This window comes from Squalius cephalus, assembly GCF_949319135.1.
Source record: "Squalius cephalus genome assembly, chromosome: 11".
NCBI classification, from domain to species: Eukaryota; Metazoa; Chordata; class Actinopteri; order Cypriniformes; family Leuciscidae; genus Squalius; species Squalius cephalus.
In genome coordinates, this window is record NC_137132.1 from 5,321,108 (window position 1) to 5,340,697 (window position 19,590).

At 41.9% G+C, this 19,590-nt stretch overlaps 1 protein-coding gene across 5 annotated transcripts in view; it reads left to right on the top strand.

Annotated features, from left to right (window-relative positions):
- LOC307167486 (uncharacterized protein) overlaps positions 1 to 19,590 on the top strand; it is a 565,869-nt gene that overhangs the window by 540,809 nt on the left and 5,470 nt on the right. For 2 of the 5 annotated variants that reach the window (XR_013822797.1, XM_079886626.1), the window contains exons 1-2: positions 2,468 to 2,626; positions 3,773 to 4,021. The exons of 2 other annotated variants lie outside the window; for them this stretch is intronic. Coding sequence is in view for 1 of the 3 variants with exons in the window: in XM_079886626.1 (XP_079742752.1) it covers positions 3,937 to 4,021 (85 nt within the window). In the remaining 2 variants the exon portion in view is untranslated. Of the gene's footprint in view, positions 1 to 2,387; positions 2,627 to 3,772; positions 4,022 to 19,590 lie in introns of those variants that run through there. One more of the 5 variants, XM_079886625.1, reaches the window with a different exon arrangement.

Below are 19,590 nucleotides of genomic sequence, written 5' to 3' on the forward strand. Positions count from 1 at the left end.
GGACCATTTAACTTAAAGGGGAACTCCGGTCAATTTTAACATTGAGCTCATTTTTTTGTAAATTTGGAGTGCTGTCAGTACAGAGAACAACGACAAAAATCGGTGTTGCCTACATCATGTTATCCTCTTTTTAAAATTTGCACCCTGTTGACTTCAATGGGGCAAGTTTTAAACCTGCTTTTAGCCTCTTAACATCCTTGATGTGTCATTACAAGTGCACAGCTAATGTGAGTGATTCCTTCAGAGTGAACACGGGTGAATCTGACTGCAGTAGATGTGAAAGATATGGATAAAAATGATGATCATGAAGCATGATCATAGGTACTAAACCTATGCGCGTGAACTCGACAATCAATTACTCTGGACTTTGACCGAAAACAGGATGTAAATACAGGTATGAGCGCTGGCTGAATAAACATCATTTTTATCCATATCTTTCACATCTACTGCAGTCAGATTCACCCGTGTTCACTCTGAAGGAATCACTCACATGACCTGTGCACTTGTAATGACACATCAAGGATGTTAAGAGGCTAAAAGCAGGTTTAAATCTTGCCCCATTGAAGTCAACAGGGTGCAAATTTTAAAAAGAGGATAACACGGTGTAGGCAACACCGATTTTTGTCGTTGTTCTCTGTATTGACAGCACTCCAAATTTACAAAAAAATGAGCTCAATGTTAAAATTGACCGGAGTTCTCCTTTAAGTATTACCAAGTAAAGTACAGTTGGTTGGTTGTGATCGTTTTCCTATAGTAAGTAAAATAATGTAAATAAGATCCCTTTATAAATAATGTAAATAATGAGATGGGAAGGAGGGAAAAATGGAAGTCTGAGAAAGCTAATTTTGAAATTACAAAATAATGAGAGAGGATGGAATGAAAATGATCAAGATTAATGAAGGGAAAGATATTGAAAGGATAATTATTTTCAGTGATACAGAATGCTGCAAATAATAGAAAGAAGAGAAAATTGTTCTATTGTACAATAGCAATCAGAAAGAAAAGGAAAGCATTAAAAATACTGAAGAAAACACACAGCTGTGAACATGTGATGATACATCAAATAAAAAAAAGCAGAAACTAGGAAAATGATAAGGGCGGTAAAGAGAGAGTTATGGAGGTCATTTTGTGAAGAAATTGGTAAAAGTTCTCCAGTTGAGGAAATGTGGAGCATGATTAAAAAGATGAGTGGAATTAGGAAAGAATATGAATATCCTGTGTTAAGTATGGGAGAAGAAAATGCATGTAAGTGACAAAGAGAAAGCAGAAATGAGTTTTTTAAAAAGAAACAGTTTAGATAACTTGACAAAGGAGAGTAAGAAATGAGGGAGAAGCTGCTAAGAAAACATCCATGTATTATTGAAAGGAAGAGGGCGATGGATGGTTTATTGGATTTTCCTTTTTCATTTCCTGGATTAAAACAAGCATTAAAAAAAGGAAGGTAACAGCTCAGGACGAGCTGAAATAAGTTATTTAATGTAAAAAAAAAAAAAAAAGAAAGACAAATGAAGAAGCAGTAGCAGCAGTTTTCTTTGATATTGAAAAGGATTATGATGTTATGGAAGTAAGGTTTGCTAATAAAATTAGAACAGATTGGAATAGGTTATATAATTGGATTAAAGAATTTTTAATAGAAAGAAATATAAAAGTGAAGAAAGGAGAGTATATATCAGAAAAAGGTTTGATTGAGAATGGGACCCATAGTGTCATAAGTCCAGTATTATTTATTATTATGATTAATGTTGAATTTGCAACAGTAGATTGAATAAAGGAAAATCGTTGTTTGCAGATGATGGAGCCCTTTGGATTAGATAAAGAAATGTGGATTATATTGTTAATAAAAATGTTGGGGATAAAACAATGTTGGGAAATGGCCTTATAAATGGGAATTTAAATTATCTGTAGAGAAAACCAAATTAATTTTCTTTACAAATAAAAAGGTAAGCATGGATATAAATCTAAAATGATATAATGAGGAATTAGAACAAGTTAAAGTGATACGATTTCCTGGAATGTGGTTTGATATGAACATTACATCGAGTATTCACATAAATAAGATGACATGGGGTCTCACTCAGTGTTTGGTTGTGGGAAGATCCATAGAGGCATTGATTACCAGATAATATCTGAGATTATTGAGATATCTTACAGGATTATATGATTGGTGTGGTGTCAGAGAAACAGAGGAACATTTATTAATACAGTGTAACAGATATAGGCTATAGAGAGAGAGGGGGGGGGGGGATAAACTAATAGATGAATTACATAAGAAAGGAGAACAGCAATTAACTTTAATGAAGCTTTTGGATACAATACAATTTCTGAATAGAACTCGATTCATTGAAAGAATATAGTTCGACCTAAAAGGTGTTTTTTGTTCTGATCAGGAAGAGAAGGAAAAGAGTTCCTGATCCATAACCCACAGTAGATGGCGGTAATGCTCAATTTAAGAATGCAAGCCTCCAATAAAAAGAAGAAGAGGAAGATGATGAAGAAGAAGAAGATCGCAGTGCTGAACGTTTGAAGACCAGTTCAAGTTCATAATAATCGACGAGGCTATATTAGAGTTTGAGTGAAGGACGGTTGTGGAGTATTTCGCTGGATGCTATTTCCACTCTACATACATGTAAGAGATGTTTTTTTTTTTCTCTCTCTCAAAAATATCTGTTTATTGTAACGTTACGGTGGCGCATTGCTATCACATATTATTTTTCCACTCAATTATATCGCAATAACGAGATGTTAGATCGTTTTAACTACATATTTTCTCGTAATAACGATATTATGTCGTTAAAATGACATAACATAGACAATTTGGGGATATGCAATAAAACAATAATAATGTTTATTACTCCCACCCACCAGTAACTTTGAGTTTAATCGCTGTTATAGGCTCATTATGAGGGGTCCTTGGAAAATGTTCTACTTTATAAGCAGTCCATGGCCCCACAAAGTTTGATAAAGTTTGGTTTAGATGAAGTAGGCTATCTGTGAACTGTACATCAGTAAATCACAACAATGCACTGCCATTGATACCTGGCAGTGGAAGATATTTTACATATGCTTTTTGTAAAGTGAGATAAAGGCATGATATGCTATATCTCAAATGTGGATTAAGGCATATTACAAGTCACTGTACAACATGTCCTTATTATGAGAAAATATGTTGTTTTAAAGTGAAAAATATCTAATTTTAACAAAAGATCTCCTTATTACGAGAAAATGTGTCGTTTTAATGACATAATATCCAGTTATTACGAGAAAATATTTCGTTTTAACGACATAACGTAGTAGTTATTACGAGAAAAGATGTAGTTAAAATGACAAAACATCTCATTATTACGAGAAAATGTCGTTTTAACGACATAAAATCTCGTTATTACGAGAAAAGATGTTTTAATGACATAACATCTTGTTTATTATGACATAATTGAGTGGAAAAATAATATATATGTGGCAGCAATGCGCAACCATAATATTGTGTATGAAATCATGGGCGACACCGTCTTGCAAACACTTCGATAGAGTCGATAGAAATACGGGACATACAACTGCTAAAATGTTCCCATGGAAAGCGTTTCTACGTTTAGTTGAAATGTTAATTTAAGAATTTAATATATGTCAATTACAGATGCTGTAGATTGTTTCTTATAGGTCTGTTTTATATGATACTACTAGTATACAAACTTGTCAAAACAGGAACTATGCTCACTTACTAACGTAATTAAAGTAGTTCATTATATATTCAGTAACTTGTTTTTGATTTTTCCAGATCTGGTCCTGTGGGCGTCAGTATCACACAGTGATCACAGTTCACACCTGCAGTGAAGCCCCTCCCACAACAATTCACCAATAAATACTGGGAATATTCCCATCATCCTACAAGAGAAGGACAAACTCCAGGAGTAGCAGCTGAAATCTGTGTGACTGTTAAAGATGGAGTTTATTAAAGAAGAGATTGAAGACATGAGTGATCCAGAACCATCCAGAATAAAACATGAAGATACTGAGCAACAAACAGGTTGGTGTCCATTCTTGATTCTTCTTTGTTGACTGTTGTGAAAAATGAAGGTAACAAAGCTTCAGTTCAACACATTAGATGATAAATGATACAGAAAATGCATCTAAATGGTCAAAGGGTCATTCCATGTCAAATCAACCGAATTTCAGAAACTCCCCTGGTGCAAATTTTTGATGTTAATATTTTTTTCTGAAGAAAGACAAACAAAAATAGTGATGAGAGGCAAAATATTAAATGTTACAGATGTATATTTACTGAGTGTCTAGGGGGAATATATATATATATATATATATATATATATATTAGGGCTGGGTATTGACACAGATTTCACAATTCGATTCGATTTCGATTCACAAGCTTGCGATTCGATTCGATTTCGATTACGATTCGATTCGATTCAATATCGATTATTTTGGATATCAGGTACAATACATGGCAAATTTTCTCAAGGAAAACTGGAAAATAAACTATGGGAGTCAGTTGTAGCCTATAGGCTTCATTAGCCTACTATAATATTGAAGGTAAAAACTAACTGATTTGTATACAAACACTTAAAATACACTTTTATTTATTTTTATAGGCCTAATAATAAAGTTATATGAAATTATATAAAAATTTAAATGGTGGCTGTCATAACTTTCCAGATTTATTCAAACATGCATTAAATATTGAAGAACATTAAAAAATATAATGAATGTGTAATATGGTGTATATATTTAACAAAATGCTCCTCTCGAGTTAATTTTTCTAGCTGACTAACGAGTTTATGGTCACTGGATATGTTTTTTCTGAGGTAAATGTGACGTTATGACATTGTTTACTGACGTCTTTCCACGGTTGAAACAGTGATTGAGCGATTCCATGTGACATGATACGGACTTCGATTAGTTGTACTCTATCTTTTAACACACTTTCAGATGCTCATTCATGTTTATTTCGCGCTGTAACTGGTGTTATTAAGGCAGAAGAGAAGATCATGTGCGCTCAGTGCTGCTGCTTATCTTGAGCTGAGCCAGAGCGATCTCACGCCACAGCGCCAAAACGGTAATTATGTTTTTGAATTTATTAAGAAAATGGACGTAATTTGAAATCTGAGACTTTGTTTCATATCAATAATAACAAAGCACAAAGATTATTGTGATTTATTGGATCAGATGCGCGCAACAATGATCCATTCATTCATCAACTGAAAACAGGATGACTAATCGATTCTTGGCAATTAAGAATCGATATCGTTTCGTAAAAATGAGAATCGATTAAAATCGAGAAATCGATAATTTTTACCCAGCCCTAATATATATATATATATATATATATATATATATATTCCCGTCGTATGCATCTGTATCCCGCATCCCGAGAATGGTTTGCAGCGATTGAACTGAAGGACGCATACTTTCATGTCTCGATCCTCCCGCGACACAGACCATTCCTGCGCTTTGCATTTGAGGGTCAAGAATATCAGTACAAAGTCCGTCCCTTCGGGCTGTATCTCAGCCAGTTGGGGCTTCAGGTCACCTGGAAAAAGAGCAAACTTGCCCCCGTGCAGAGGATCGTTGCCCTGGGTTAACACTGAATGTAGGAAATTGATTAAGGATAGAGATCAGCTCCTTAAAAAATCATTGAATTCTGGTCTTATTACGTAAGGAATAATTGACGACAGGCCGTTGAATTATTAGAAAAACTAGATGTACCGCATCGCGGTACAAAATATGACCGCCGCTCAGGCCTGCACTGGCTTTCCACAAAAATAAATGACGTGGAGTAATTTGGCTGTATTGCGTGTTTATGTATATACCCAAAAAAAGTAATAGTATGTGCATGTCTGTCTGTGTGTGTGTGTGTGTGTGTGTGTGTGTGTGTGTATGTGTGTGTGTGTGTGTGTATGTGTGTGTCTGTGTGTGTGTGTGTGTGTGTCTGTGCGTGTATGTATGTGTGCGTACATGTGTGCGCGTGTGTGTTTGTGTGTGTGTGTCTGTGCATGTGGATTTGTATGTGTGTGTGTCTGTGCGTGTGGATGTCAGTGTGTGTGCATGCTTGCGTTTGTTTGTATTCCTGCATGTGTGTGTGTGACAGTATCATCCTAAACCAGCAACCCTTCGCTCAACAGCACCATCTACAGGCCGATGAGTGTACAGTCACTAAATGTGCACATAAATGAATTTATTTTATACCCCCCCATGGATGAAATTCTACAAAACTTAGCAGAGGATACCCCCAGAGGATGTCAAGTTAATCATACACATGAAATATGGTGCAGTTCTGAACATCTCCACTGAAGATAGGGGCGATTAAAGCAGAATAATATTGCATTTTCACTTTTTATGGGAGGGGCGCAAATCACAAATGAGTGATTATGGGCTAGGTTGATGTGGGCCCTTAAGAGCAACATACCATAAAAATTTCTTCATCCTCGGTGCCACGGTTCAGGTAGTTATTTATTTAGGAAAAACTGCATTTTTTTGGGTTTGGGGGGGCCCAGCGCGGGGGGGAGTGGCCCCCGGGGACCAAACGAAATTTTTCCTTAGAAGTCTAGTGGGGCTACATGCCCACCAAATTTCATGTTCCCCGGTGCTTCGGTGTCCCTGGTATCGTTGACGAAAAATTAACGGGGGCCCCAGCGCGGGGGGGAAGTGGCCCCCGGGGACCAAACGAAATTTTTCCGTAAAAGTCTAGTAGATCAACATACCATAAAAATTTCTTCATCCTCGGTGCCACGGTTCAGGTAGTTATTTAGGAAAAACTGCATTTTTTTGGGTTTGGGGGGGCCCAGCGCGGGGGGGAGTGGCCTCCGGGGACCAAACGAAATTTTTCCTTAGAAGTCTAGTGGGGCTACATGCCCACCAAATTTCATGTTCCCCGGTGCTTCGGTGTCCCTGGTATCGTTGACGAAAAATTTACGGGGGCCCCAGCGCGGGGGGGGGGGGGGGAAGTGGCCCCCGGGGACCAAACGAAATTTTTCCGTAAAAGTCTAGTAGACCAACATACTATAAAAATTTCTTCATCCTCGGTGCCACGGTTCAGGTAGTTATTTAGGAAAAACTGCATTTTTTTGGGTTTGGGGGGGGGGCAGCGCGGGGGGGGAGTGGCATTCGGGGACCAAACGAAATTTTTCCTTAGAAGTCTAGTGGGGCTACATGCCCACCAAATTTCATGTTCCCCGGTGCTTCGGTGTCCCTGGTATCGTTGACGAAAAATTTACGGGGGCCCCAGCGCGGGGGGGGAAGTGGCCCCCGGGGACCAAACGAAATTTTTCCCTAAAAGTCTAGTAGACCAACATACCATAAAAATTTCTTCATCCTCGGTGCCACGGTTCAGGTAGTTATTTAGGAAAAACTGCATTTTTTTTGGGTTTGGGGGGGCCCAGCGCGGGGGGGGGAGTGGCCCCCGGGGACCAAACGAAATTTTTCCTGAGAAGTCTAGTGGGGCTACATGCCCACCAAATTTCATGTTCCCCGGTGCTTCGGTGTCCCTGGTATCGTTGACGAAAAATTTACGGGGGCCCCAGCGCGGGGGGGGGGGGAAGTGGCCCCCGGGGACCAAACGAAATTTTTCCCTAAAAGTCTAGTAGACCAACATACCATAAAAATTTCTTCATCCTCGGTGCCACGGTTCAGGTAGTTATTTAGGAAAAACTGCATTTTTTTGGGTTTGGGGGGGCCCAGCGCGGGGGGGGGAGTGGCCCCCGGGGACCAAACGAAATTTTTCCTTAGAAGTCTAGTGGGGCTACATGCCCACCAAATTTCATGTTCCCCGGTGCTTCGGTGTCCCTGGTATCGTTGACGAAAAATTTACGGGGGCCCCAGCGCGGGGGGGGAAGTGGCCCCCGGGGACCAAACAAAATTTTTCCGTAAAAGTCTAGTAGACCAACATACCATAAAAATTTTTTCATCCTCGGTGCCACGGTTCAGGTAGTTATTTAGGAAAAACTGCATTTTTTTGGGTTTGGGGGGGCCCAGCGCGGGGGGGGAGTGGCCCCCGGGGACCAAACGAAATTTTTCCTTAGAAGTCTAGTGGGGCTACATGCCCACCAAATTTCATGTTCCCCGGTGCTTCGGTGTCCCTGGTATCATTGACGAAAAATTTACGGGGGCCCCAGCGCTGGGGGGGAAGTGGCCCCCGGGGACCAAACAAAATTTTTCCGTAAAAGTCTAGTAGACCAACATACCATAAAAATTTCTTCATCCTCGGTGCCACGGTTCAGGTAGTTATTTAGGAAAAACTGCATTTTTTTGGGTTTGGGGGGGCCCAGCGCGGGGGGGGAGTGGCCCCCGGGGACCAAACGAAATTTTTCCTTAGAAGTCTAGTGGGGCTACATGTCCACCAAATTTCATGTTCCCCGGTGCTTCGGTGTCCCTGGTATCGTTGACGAAAAATTTACAGGGGCCCCAGCGCGGGGGGGGAAGTGGCCCCCGGGGACCAAATGAAATTTTTCCGTAAAAGTCTAGTAGACCAACATACCATAAACATTTCTTCATCCTCGGTGCCACGGTTCAGGTAGTTATTTAGGAAAAACTGCATTTTTTTGGGTTTGGGGGGGCCCAGCGCGGGGGGGGAGTGGCCCCCGGGGACCAAACGAAATTTTTCCTTAGAAGTCTAGTGGGGCTACATGCCCACCAAATTTCATGTTCCCCGGTGCTTCGGTGGCCCTGATATCGTTGACGAAAAATTCAGTAAGGTGACGAAAAAAAAAAAAAAAAAAAACTTTGACAATCCCTATATGACCGCTTTCGCTAGCTACGCTAGCGGCGGTCATAATAATGCACACCTTAGAACGTTCGTCAACCAATCAGATTCAAGCATTCAACGGCCCTGTAGTATAATGATCGATATAAATGTGATTCTATGAGGAATAAAGTAATACAGACTTTACGAAAGGCCAAAGCCAGGTTTTTTTTAATGAACATTATTTAGGGGTCAAAAGGGGATGGGAAAAAATCTGGCAAACCATTAATAAATTAGCTGGAAAACAAAAGAACATTGATAAAAGGTTTGAACTTAAAATTAACAATATTTTAGTAAAGGATTCTTTAACTATAGCTACTAATTTTAATACACATTTTATAAATTCAGATGATGAATTATACCAGCTTTTTACCACAAAGGACATTACTTAGAGACTTATTATTGATGCATTAAAAAACTCAAAAGCAAAGGAGGCAATGGGCTTGATACAAATTTTTAAAAATCAAATAAAGATTCTTTAGTACTCCCAATAACACACATTGTAAATTTGTCCTTTAGGCAAGCAGCAAGGTGGCTACAGGAGATAAATCAAATTTGAAAAATTATAGGTCAACTAGCATCCTTCTGATTATATTTAAGGTAGCAGAAAAATGTGTTGCTAAGCTTTTGACCAATCATCTAAATAAGGGTTTTACTTCTTTACATCCAATACAATTTGGTTTTTGCAGCAATTATTCAACAGATTCAGCAAATTGTTTGTTTGTTGAGAAAGTCAAATGCTTATTAGATAAGAGTGCGTGTGTTGGTGCTGTCTTTTTAGATCTAAAGAAGGCATTCGACACTGTTGACCATCAGGTGCTTTTATCTTAACTAACAAATTAAAACATTTCAGAGGAAGCAAACTTTTGGATAAAATCATATCTTTCAAATAGGAAACAATTTGTGCGTATTGATGGTACAAAATCTTCTTACCTTGCTTGCCCCAAGAGGGTTTCACAAGGCTCTATTTTAGGAGCAATTCTATTTTCACTCTATATTCATGATCTACCTGGAGTATGTAAAGATGTAAATGTTCAGATGTATGCAGGTGATGTGGTTATTTTTACCAATGCTAAGAATTTTGAAAAAGCTTTGATTACTTTGGCTTCTGCTATGACCATTATTCAGGATTGGATAACCAGGACAGGTTTATTATTGAACACACACACAAAAAACTGTGTGTATGATGTTTGCAACAGCTAGTAGAGATGACACATTCAAATGTATTCCTGAGAGGGGAGGAGCTTGAAATTGTTAAAGAGTTTACGTATCTTCGGGTTACTTTGGATTCTACTCTAACTTTTAAAAGTCACGTAAAAAAGTTGTCTAATATTTTAACATTTAATTTAAAGAATTTCAAGTACATTAGGCCATTGTTGGCAGTCTGTGCTGCCAGGTTGTGTTTACATTCAATTGTTTTTTTCATATATTCCGTATTGTTTTAATACTTGGTCATTCATAGGTGACAAAACTCTAAAAATAATAGAATCACTGTATAATAAGGCAATAAAAGTGTTGGATAAAAACCCCCGTCTCATTTCATTTTTCATTTCATTCAATTTATTGATTTTTATTTTTTATTTTTTATTTTTTCATATATGCCTGTTTTATTCATAAGGTCTGGCATGGGCTTGCTCCACCTCTGTTAAATGAGTTTATAAAACAGAGGACAGATTGTGGTGTTGGTACCAGGTCTGTCATTAGAGAGGATTGTGAAGTGCCATAAAGGCGAACATCTTTTGGTCAGAAAGTATTATCTGTAATAGGGAGCAAATATTGGAATAGTTTACCGCAGTCAATAAAACAATGTTCTACTTATCACGCTTTTAAAGATCATCTGAAGAAGTGGCTTATGATGAATCAGTTGTGTAAACAAAATTCTTAGAAATTTGAATAATGTGTTTGGGGTATTGTCTCTTTGTAGTGTGTATAGCTGAGTATTTGTTCTTGTGTGTACCTGCCTAGGGACTGCGGATGTACATTAGCAATGTTACTATAATCCGGCTTGTTTACATTTAGTATTTTATACAAATGTTCATTAACATAAACAAATACAAAAAAATCTCTTTTCTCGGTATGAAGCTGGACTCGTTCCACCAGACGGCACGCCTCACAGAGGAACGTGTCTGGTCAGTGTTCAACTGCTTGAATACACTCAAGAGCAGAACAGCGGCCACACTGAAACTTTATCAGAGGCTCCTGGGGCATATAGCATCCACAGCCTCAGTAATGCTGCTCGGATTGCTTCATATGTGGCCGCTTCAGCACTGGTTCACGGTCCTCAAGTCCTTCACGGTTCAAGACCTCTTTTATTTTTTTAATTATTTTTTCCATTCCGCATATCCCACGTGTGTTTTAGCAAGGCAGTCTGTGTTGCAAGTTGGTGAATGAAGATACTTGCCAGGTTACGTGTCACTACTGCTTTATTAATTTTTCCAGAGTAAAACCCAACACCGCCACACAAATGTGGCTTTTTGTTAGTGACTGTTGTACTATAGGATTTAACACAGAGTAACAGCTCACTACGTTACAAAAGATACTGTAACAGTCTGTCACAGGCAATTTTAGTTGCATTTCTGTCAGGACCATTATCGTCAAATACAATTGGCAATTTCGTACAGCCTAGCATGGATAAGAGCAGGGAGAGCAGCAATAACCCCCAAAACAAAACCATATGCCGATATCCCCCAACACAAACTGACAGCGGATTTTCTGGATGCCTTTTTTTTTAACGCACTACCCTCAACACGACTGATTCTGATAGGTTAATACATTCTGATGTTAGTGGCATGTGTTGAGTGCTATAGATCCAATCTTATTGGGGAAGCATCACCCCAAGCTGGAGCAAGCAAGAACACATTGCAACAAGCATGTTGCTGTAGCCAATTTAACAGTGAATGGGATCTATTGGGGGAAGCTTACACCCCTAGTGGCAGCAAAATCTGATGCAATAAGCATGTTGCATAATCGCGTAAATCGCTTAGTTTGGCAGGGGAAGCATACAATAGCTCCGACTTTCAGCAACAAATTCTGATACAAAAAGCATGTTATATAACCATAAGACCAGTATTAAAACTAGTGTAGTCCGGTCGGGGAAGCATACACCCTGTAGCTCTGAGTCTTATGCAGTGGGCAGCTAAGCAATGAAGTACAGTGTGCTTCCTCATTCATGGAAATGATTTCTGCTCCCGTCGTACTGAATTCCATTATTTGTAAAGGTGAAGATGACTACTCCCATGATTCCACACTCATTCACAGGATCATCAAGCTACAGTGTTGTTAGTGTTGAATGACAGCCCTCTGCTGTGAACATACCTAATGTGTATTTTGCACAATATGTATCAATAATCTAGATAAGCTTTAGCCACAAGCATGTGCTAACTTTTGCAGGATAGAGCAAAGAATGAGCATTTTTCCAATGCAACCAGATAGGCCTAAAACAACACTTTGATTACCACGGCATGTCGCTTAGTACAGTATGCTCAATAATACAACCCTCTACAATGCAATAAATCACTAAATTTCACTCTGGGCGACTAAATAATGTCAATCATTAGCCATTGGCTAATAAATTTTAGATTTTACTCGCCAGTGTGTGTGTTAGATGCCAAGTATAAGTTTACCATAGATATATTTTCACTCGCTGAACACTGACTGAGCGCTTGAGAGTTTCGCTCTTTGTCAAGCGATCTGTACAAGTATTTCAAATTCAACTCTGCGTACCTGTATCTGACATACCGTAAACTCTAGTGTGAAGGCGCACGACTCTCTGTCACGTTTCTCTCACACAGAGAGAGAGAGAGCTAGAGAGAGTCTTACATACCACGCAAAATCGACGTGCTACATGTAAACGATATTCTTGTTTGTATTTTCCTGTCAAAATAACTGAGTTCATCTGGAATTATTCAGCTTTTAAGAACAAGCAGAAGATATGCCTGTTCCCTTTCAGATCAGTCACATTTGACGTAGTCGGACGTACCGACTGATTGGGATCACGCTTAGGGATCCTGTCATGTTCGAGTATTGTTAAAACGAGCCAATGCACGTTGGCATGCGTGAATTGCATATACCTGCAGGGCGGGTATAAATACGGAATTGGATGCACGCACCAGCTGCCTTTCGCTTCGGAGCCGATCGCTTGATGTCTCTGAAGAGTGCTGTGAGCTTTGAGCTCTCAACTGCTGTTTTAACAGCAACAAATTTCTAAATGTTTTTGTTTGTTGACAGCTGGTTAGAGGGTGGAAAGGTGAGTACTTCACTGTTTCAGTTCACTGTTCAGTGTTGCCGCGGTCATTCCTCTGTATGCTCCGGCACTGGTGATGGGTCCTATTTCCCGAAATAGCAACACGGGTACGCTTGCGTCTTTTTCAATATTTCATTCCACCCGGGCGTTTCTGGATGCGGTCGTTTCCTGTTCCTCTCTGACGGTCACAATTGTTGCATCACGTGTTTGGGCTTACAGCACGCACGGGTGCGGTGTGGGATGGGTGATCGGAGGGAGGATATCTCGCCTGGTAACCATTGTTTGTGGGCTCCTCACTCCTCCATCACACCGCAGCCAGTTGGAATTTCCTGTTGTACGTGCTGGTCCCTCTGTAATGGACCGATCAGCCGTTTCAATTGGGGTTCCCCCAGAGGATAGGATGTCGATAGCAGCATCGGAGGGTGAGCTAGCCTCTGGAGATGATGACTCAGCTGCGTTATCTCCCTCTGGGAGTGTAACGTTGCCCAAGCCAGATCCAGAATTGTCAGCTATGCTGAAATGGGCCGCCAAGGCTGCTGGGCTCGAGTGGAATCCTCCACCGTGTCTCACTCAGTCTCGGTTGAAGGATTGGTATCTCGGGGCGGGCCGCACTGGTTCTCAGATCGCCGCCCCAGTGCCTTTCATTGCCGAAGTGCATGGAGAGCTTACCAGGTTGTGAACGGCACGTTTCTCTGCTAGAAACCGCCTGAATAGCTTTTTCCCCCTCACTACCCTTGATGGAGGAGCGGTGAAGGGTTGCGAGGCTATCCCTACAGTGGAGCAGTCTGTTGCGACACAAGTGCACATGTGTCCGGCGGCCGCTGCCTTTTGGATGGGGGATCCTCGTCTCCCCCTAAGGCCTGTGAGTTCTTGTCTGTTCTGATGGGCAGAGCTTACAGCTCAGTTCTTACAGTTCCTCCGCCTGCTCGTCGCCGAGGGCGGTCCCCTGCCGCCGCTCCTGCTGGGCCTCCACAGCAGCCTCCAGCCAGGCCAGCATGGAGCCGGCCGCAGTAGGGACGCCCAGCCCGCTCCAGGCGCTGCCAAGCCAGGTGGCAAGCGACAGCGAAAGCATTCCTGAGCGGGCTGCTAAGGGGTGGAGGAGGATGCTCTTGGAGTTGGTCAACGATCCTCTCACTCCCCCCGGGTGAGGGCCGGGTGGAGTCTTTGTTTGTGTGTGTGTCTGTTCCACCGCTGGCTCCCAAAAAAGCGGAGCAAGCGGTACCCACACTTCAAAGAAAGAGCAAATTCCTCTGTTCTTGAGTCCAAAGAGGGCAAATCTGGCGGTGTGCGACCCTGTAAAAACTTGCACCCCTCAGCCCTCTTGTTCGCCAGCACGGCAGCTGGGTGCGGTTCAATGACCCGGTCATCTGCCTTCTCACGCATCCCTGGCCGTCTCATTGAGACAGGTAAGTGTTTTGCACCACACTCAGACCCTGCTTCGGGCCTAGGGGTGTCGAAATTAATCGTTTTTATGATGCATCACGATGCAGACGAGGACGAGTTGGTATTGGTTCAGCAATAGACCATAACTGATTATAATGTACTGACGCTTTTCTGACGTAATTTGTCACATATGTGCTTTGTCGCGGTACATAGTGATTAGTTAAAAGACGCGAGACGCGAGTGTGATTAGTTAAAAATGCTCCAACTACTTTAAAAGCCTACATCTGGGCACATTTCGGCTTTTATGAACAACCTGGTAAGCACGACCTTTAGAAGACACACGAATGAAATATCCAGGAGGTAATACCACTAACTTGAAAAACCACGTCAGCCATTTTCAGCCCGAGCTGTTAACGCCTTGTGTTTATTGACTGGAGATGCGCGGATGAGCTCCAACGTCACCCGAATCCGCAGCCAAAAACAAATCATCCACCCGCAACAATAATTTTCTCTGATTTAAGTATCCGCACCTGACCTGCACCCAATGGTCAAATTACAATTATTCTTATGTGTTACGCATGATGATGCGCGCTCGCACACATCAGTTGTGAAGTAAAATTGAAAATTGAGGATGCAGTGCATAGTGATGCATCGTGATATCGAATTGAACTGAATCGATGACATGATAATCGTAATCGAACCGAACCGTGAGACCAGTGTAGGTTTACACCCCTATTCGGGCCGCCTTTGGGCCTTCTGAGCCAGGTCCCTGTCCTCCACCTCGCTGCCCCACCTCGGGTACATCTGTGGTCCCCTGGCCCGGTTCGTGGAAGCCAAACCCTAACAGGTCCGTAACAGTCATATTGTTTCTCCGGGCCAACGGTCCATAGAACGAGTGTCCATCAATACCGGCTGAGGGGCCACATACAAAGGGTATGCAGTAACAGAGGTCTGGGCGACCCTCCGACTGCATTGGCATCCATTGCCTCGAATTGCTTGCAGTTCATCTCGCTTTGAGACCCCGCTACTCAGCGAATTTGTACTGGTCTGAAAAGACAACATTGTGACCGTTACGCTACGCTTCCCTCACATGCCACCTCCTACTCGGAGTCAGAAGCTTCTGAGGTCACTTCATTCCACTTATTACTTCTGGACTGCTCAATCGTGCCACTGACGAGCCTCACGACAGCCTATGGCCCAGGGAGAGAGGAGTCTCCGTCCCCAGGTGGTCCAGCTGTTTAGGACCACTTCGGGGCCGCACAGTTACATCTTGTGCCCCTCTGGATTCGTCCCTCCGCCAGTTGTTTTTTCTCCTGTCTGAGTGGACATCCCTTGACACAGAAAAAACTCTGGCCACAGCTGGCCCCGGGGCCCCCGCAGAAATGTGTTCCCCAGTGAGTCTTCTTGCACACAATTGTGCTAAAGTCAGGGAGGAGATGGAGCAGGTCTTGCTAGTTGCCCCTTATTGGCCCAACCAGACATCTCCTCTTGACAGCCCTTCCTGAGGGATAGGGCATGATGGCACTTGCGTTTAGACCTTAGAGAGTTCTAGGTCTGGTTCTTAAAAGAACGGGACGAGGAGGTTCTGGTAACTATCGCAAGAATTTTTATTCCATACAGACCATCACTTCTGTGAGAGCACCCTCTCAAAATGAGGCACGCTCCCCCTTAGAAGTGGAACCTATTAGTTGAATTGAGTATTCTCTCCATGAGGAGATCCCGAAGGTGTTCGATCACCTCAGTGCGACAATGTGACAATGACATCAGATATAAACCTAAAACACAGCCAAGTTCCAAATAACGACTAAATATCCTTAAAACAACCATGTTTCCAATAGCACTAACAGCTTTTAGAGCAGTGGTTCTCAAACTTTTTTGATCGCACCCACCTTTAAGCTTTAAAAAAAATCTGAGCATGTTTCCAATAGTAACCAGATAGCCTTAAGCACAAGCATGTTTCCAATAGCTACCAAACAGCCTTAAGGACAAGAATGTTTCAATAGCAACAGATAGCCTTTAGAGCAAGCATATTTCCAATACACTATAGCTTTAAGAACGGCATGTTTCCAAGAACTAGATAGACCAACGGTGTCCGATACCCGGCAGAATCAACGCTGAACTGACTCAACTGAATAGTGACTGTTTAATATAATTTCAGAGCTGTGCCACAGCAGAAATTATTCCGTTTACACCATGGATAGTTATTTCCTAACACCGCAAGCAGATTGAAGCTGAGCTGCATAGTGCTAAAAGCACAGTATGTGCAACGCAAGCAGTTGACAATGACCTGTAAGGACATTAGCTCTAAGGGGAAATATTAATAATAATCCATAATTACCAATTATGATTAATTATTAATATTTGGGTCAGTTAATCAGATTAACTTTGAGGTAAGCCAAAGTAATATTACAATCAATTAATCAGTTCCAAAGAACTCTTTGATTATTCATTTATTCTAAGGAAAATGTATTGTTCATGGTCGCTGAAAAATAATTATTCCTTATGTACAGCAATTAGCATGTAGCAAGATCAAAATCGTAAAAGGGACTTTGTATGCAAACAGAGGATCAGAAACCAAATTCATAATCGTGCACAAATTTTATTAACTAAATCACAAACATAACTAACACTAAACAAACATAAATACATTCATACATCCATACATACATGCATAGGTAAAGGGGTGAGTGGTGTGGAACAGGAAATAGAACTATGGAATAAGATCTCAGTATGAGAAGAAGAACCATCAGCTTATTTCATAGCAATCTCATCAAAGAATACTTGCATGGCAGTTGCAATCGTGGAAAATTCTTGGATTGGATTGGATTCGTTGATTGGGTCTATGGCCTTGAAGAAAAGCATGGTGGCTTCGAGCACATGGCTGTTGTGAGTCGAAGCCTGCTGTCCTGGCTTGAAGACCAGGAGTGGATCGTTGAGTCAGTGATGGTAAAGTTGCAGTTGTTTTCTAGATTGAAGAAAAGTCTGACTCCCTTTTTGGAGTATGAAAGCATGGCAGGCATTGCTCAGGCCTGTTTGGGCCCAGGGAGCTGGGCCCAAGTGGGGGGGAAGGGGTCCAGCCCCTCCCCCAGTAACAGCAGAAGCTGCCTTGTTGTCGGATGAGAAGCGTTGAGAAGAGAGAACGGTCACTGTGGTCAGTCTCTAATAAAGCCTGAGAATGGCCACCCCTCTCTGGGTTTGCTGTACCAATGAGAAGGGTGGACTGTCTGGCGGGAGTTTCTTCTGTCACCAGGATTTACAAGCCTTTGTCTTAAGCGTGCTCACTCGGACTGGCATGCTGGATTGGTGTTTAATGACACTACTAAGGAAAATTCTTAGTAATTCTAATGTGTTGCACAGCTATTGGCATATCATGTACACAATCATTTCGATCTTCAAAGCACCAATTTATCGAGACCAAACATGGTTACATAGACAGTTGGTCTTGTAATAACTACATAGTATCAAAGAGATCATAGTATCAACAGAATTATTAAAAGACAAAACACACAACAGTAAATCATTCTCAAAATGTTCTGGAATGCCTGTTCATTTCATGTCAGTCAGTTCATCAATAAATGAATGCAGGAGAGTTTGTTCTGATATCTGTGGCAGAGTTAGTTACTTGTTAGCATTCCTGAGAGTCATAAAACATCCTATCTGATCGCGGCCATGGCAACCAGGCCCCTTTCACCCCGCCTGGGGGTTGGGACCCTGCTCTCGGATGGAAGTTTTAAAGATTGGTGTGTGCATATGGCAAATAATTGTGTCTGATTTGTCTCAGTCGCTACAGACCAAAGAGCCAATGACAACAAATAAGTAACGCACATAGCCAATATGATCGCATAAGCCTTGCAAGAGCATTTTAATGAAAATGACTAGATAAGACCAAACAACACAGATAGCATTAGCAACAAGCATGTTGCCAATACCCTGATTGCTTTTAGCAATAAGCATTAAAAGGAACTTTGCTTAGCTCTGTGAATACTTTCAGAGATGAATGAAGAGTGAATCACATCGGGTCCTGTGTCAATAATGCAGCAATGCAGACTGAGGTCACTGATTGCAAGATTCCTTGTGAGATGATGTGGTTTGCCTCCTGAGCAGTTGCGGGGATCTGAACAGTCCCCCAACAGCATTGGCATCAACTGCCTCGAGTTGCTAGCAGTATGACTTGTGCTGGGTCGCCTCAGAAAGCCGCTACTAGGCAAGCTGGTACTGGTCTGTACGGACAACACTGCTACCGTTGCATACATCAACCATCAAGCTGGTCTACGCTCCTGCCGCATGTCGCAACTCGCCCGCCATCTCCTCCTATGAAGTCAGAAGCATCTGAGGTTGCTTCGTGTCACTTAATCCCTTTGTCACTTAATCCTCACGACAGCCTGTGGCCCCCGGGCGAGTGGAAACTCCATCCCTAGGTGGTCCAGCTGAGATGGTACCACTTCGGATTCGCTCAGTTAAAGACCTGTTCCCTCTCTGGACTCTTCCGACTGCCAGTTCCCTGACCAAGGGGCCCCTCTGCATGGATGCGTTGGAACACAACTGGCCCCGGGGCCTACGCAAATATACGTTTCCCCCAGTGAGCCTTCTCACACAGACACTATGCCAAGTCAGGGAGGACGAGGAGCAGGTCTTGCTAGTTGCCCCTTATTTGTCCAACCAGACCTGGTTCCCAGAACTCATGGTCCTCTCGAAGACCCTCCTTGGTCAAGAATCTGCTTTCTCAGAGACGGGGCACCATATGACACCAGCGTCCAGACCTCTGGAAAATCCATATCTAGTCCCTGGACGGGACACAGAGAACTTACCACAAGCAGTCGTAGGCACCATCACTTCTGTGAGAGGCACGCTTCAAGGCACACTTACAGGCACGCTTACGCTCTGAAGTGGAACCTGACCTACCAATCTCTGTGTAAAAAAAAAAAATAACGATGCTGCCATCTTTCTGAAGTCATTTTTACACCCTTGTAATTTGGCTCCAAATCTCAGGTGAAAATGATAATTTTGACCCCCTTCTACAAAACAGTGGATTACACAGTCAATATACAGTCATGACATTTATTATTTTTACTTTCTTTTATGTATTTTTTTCACCAAATTTTTAAAAATACAAATTAGGCCGGGGACCTCTGGTTGAGTTGACATGGAATTACCTCATAATGTTTTGTCTTTAACCTTTAATGACAAATTAACCTTTTGTCATCTAAATTTGAAATGG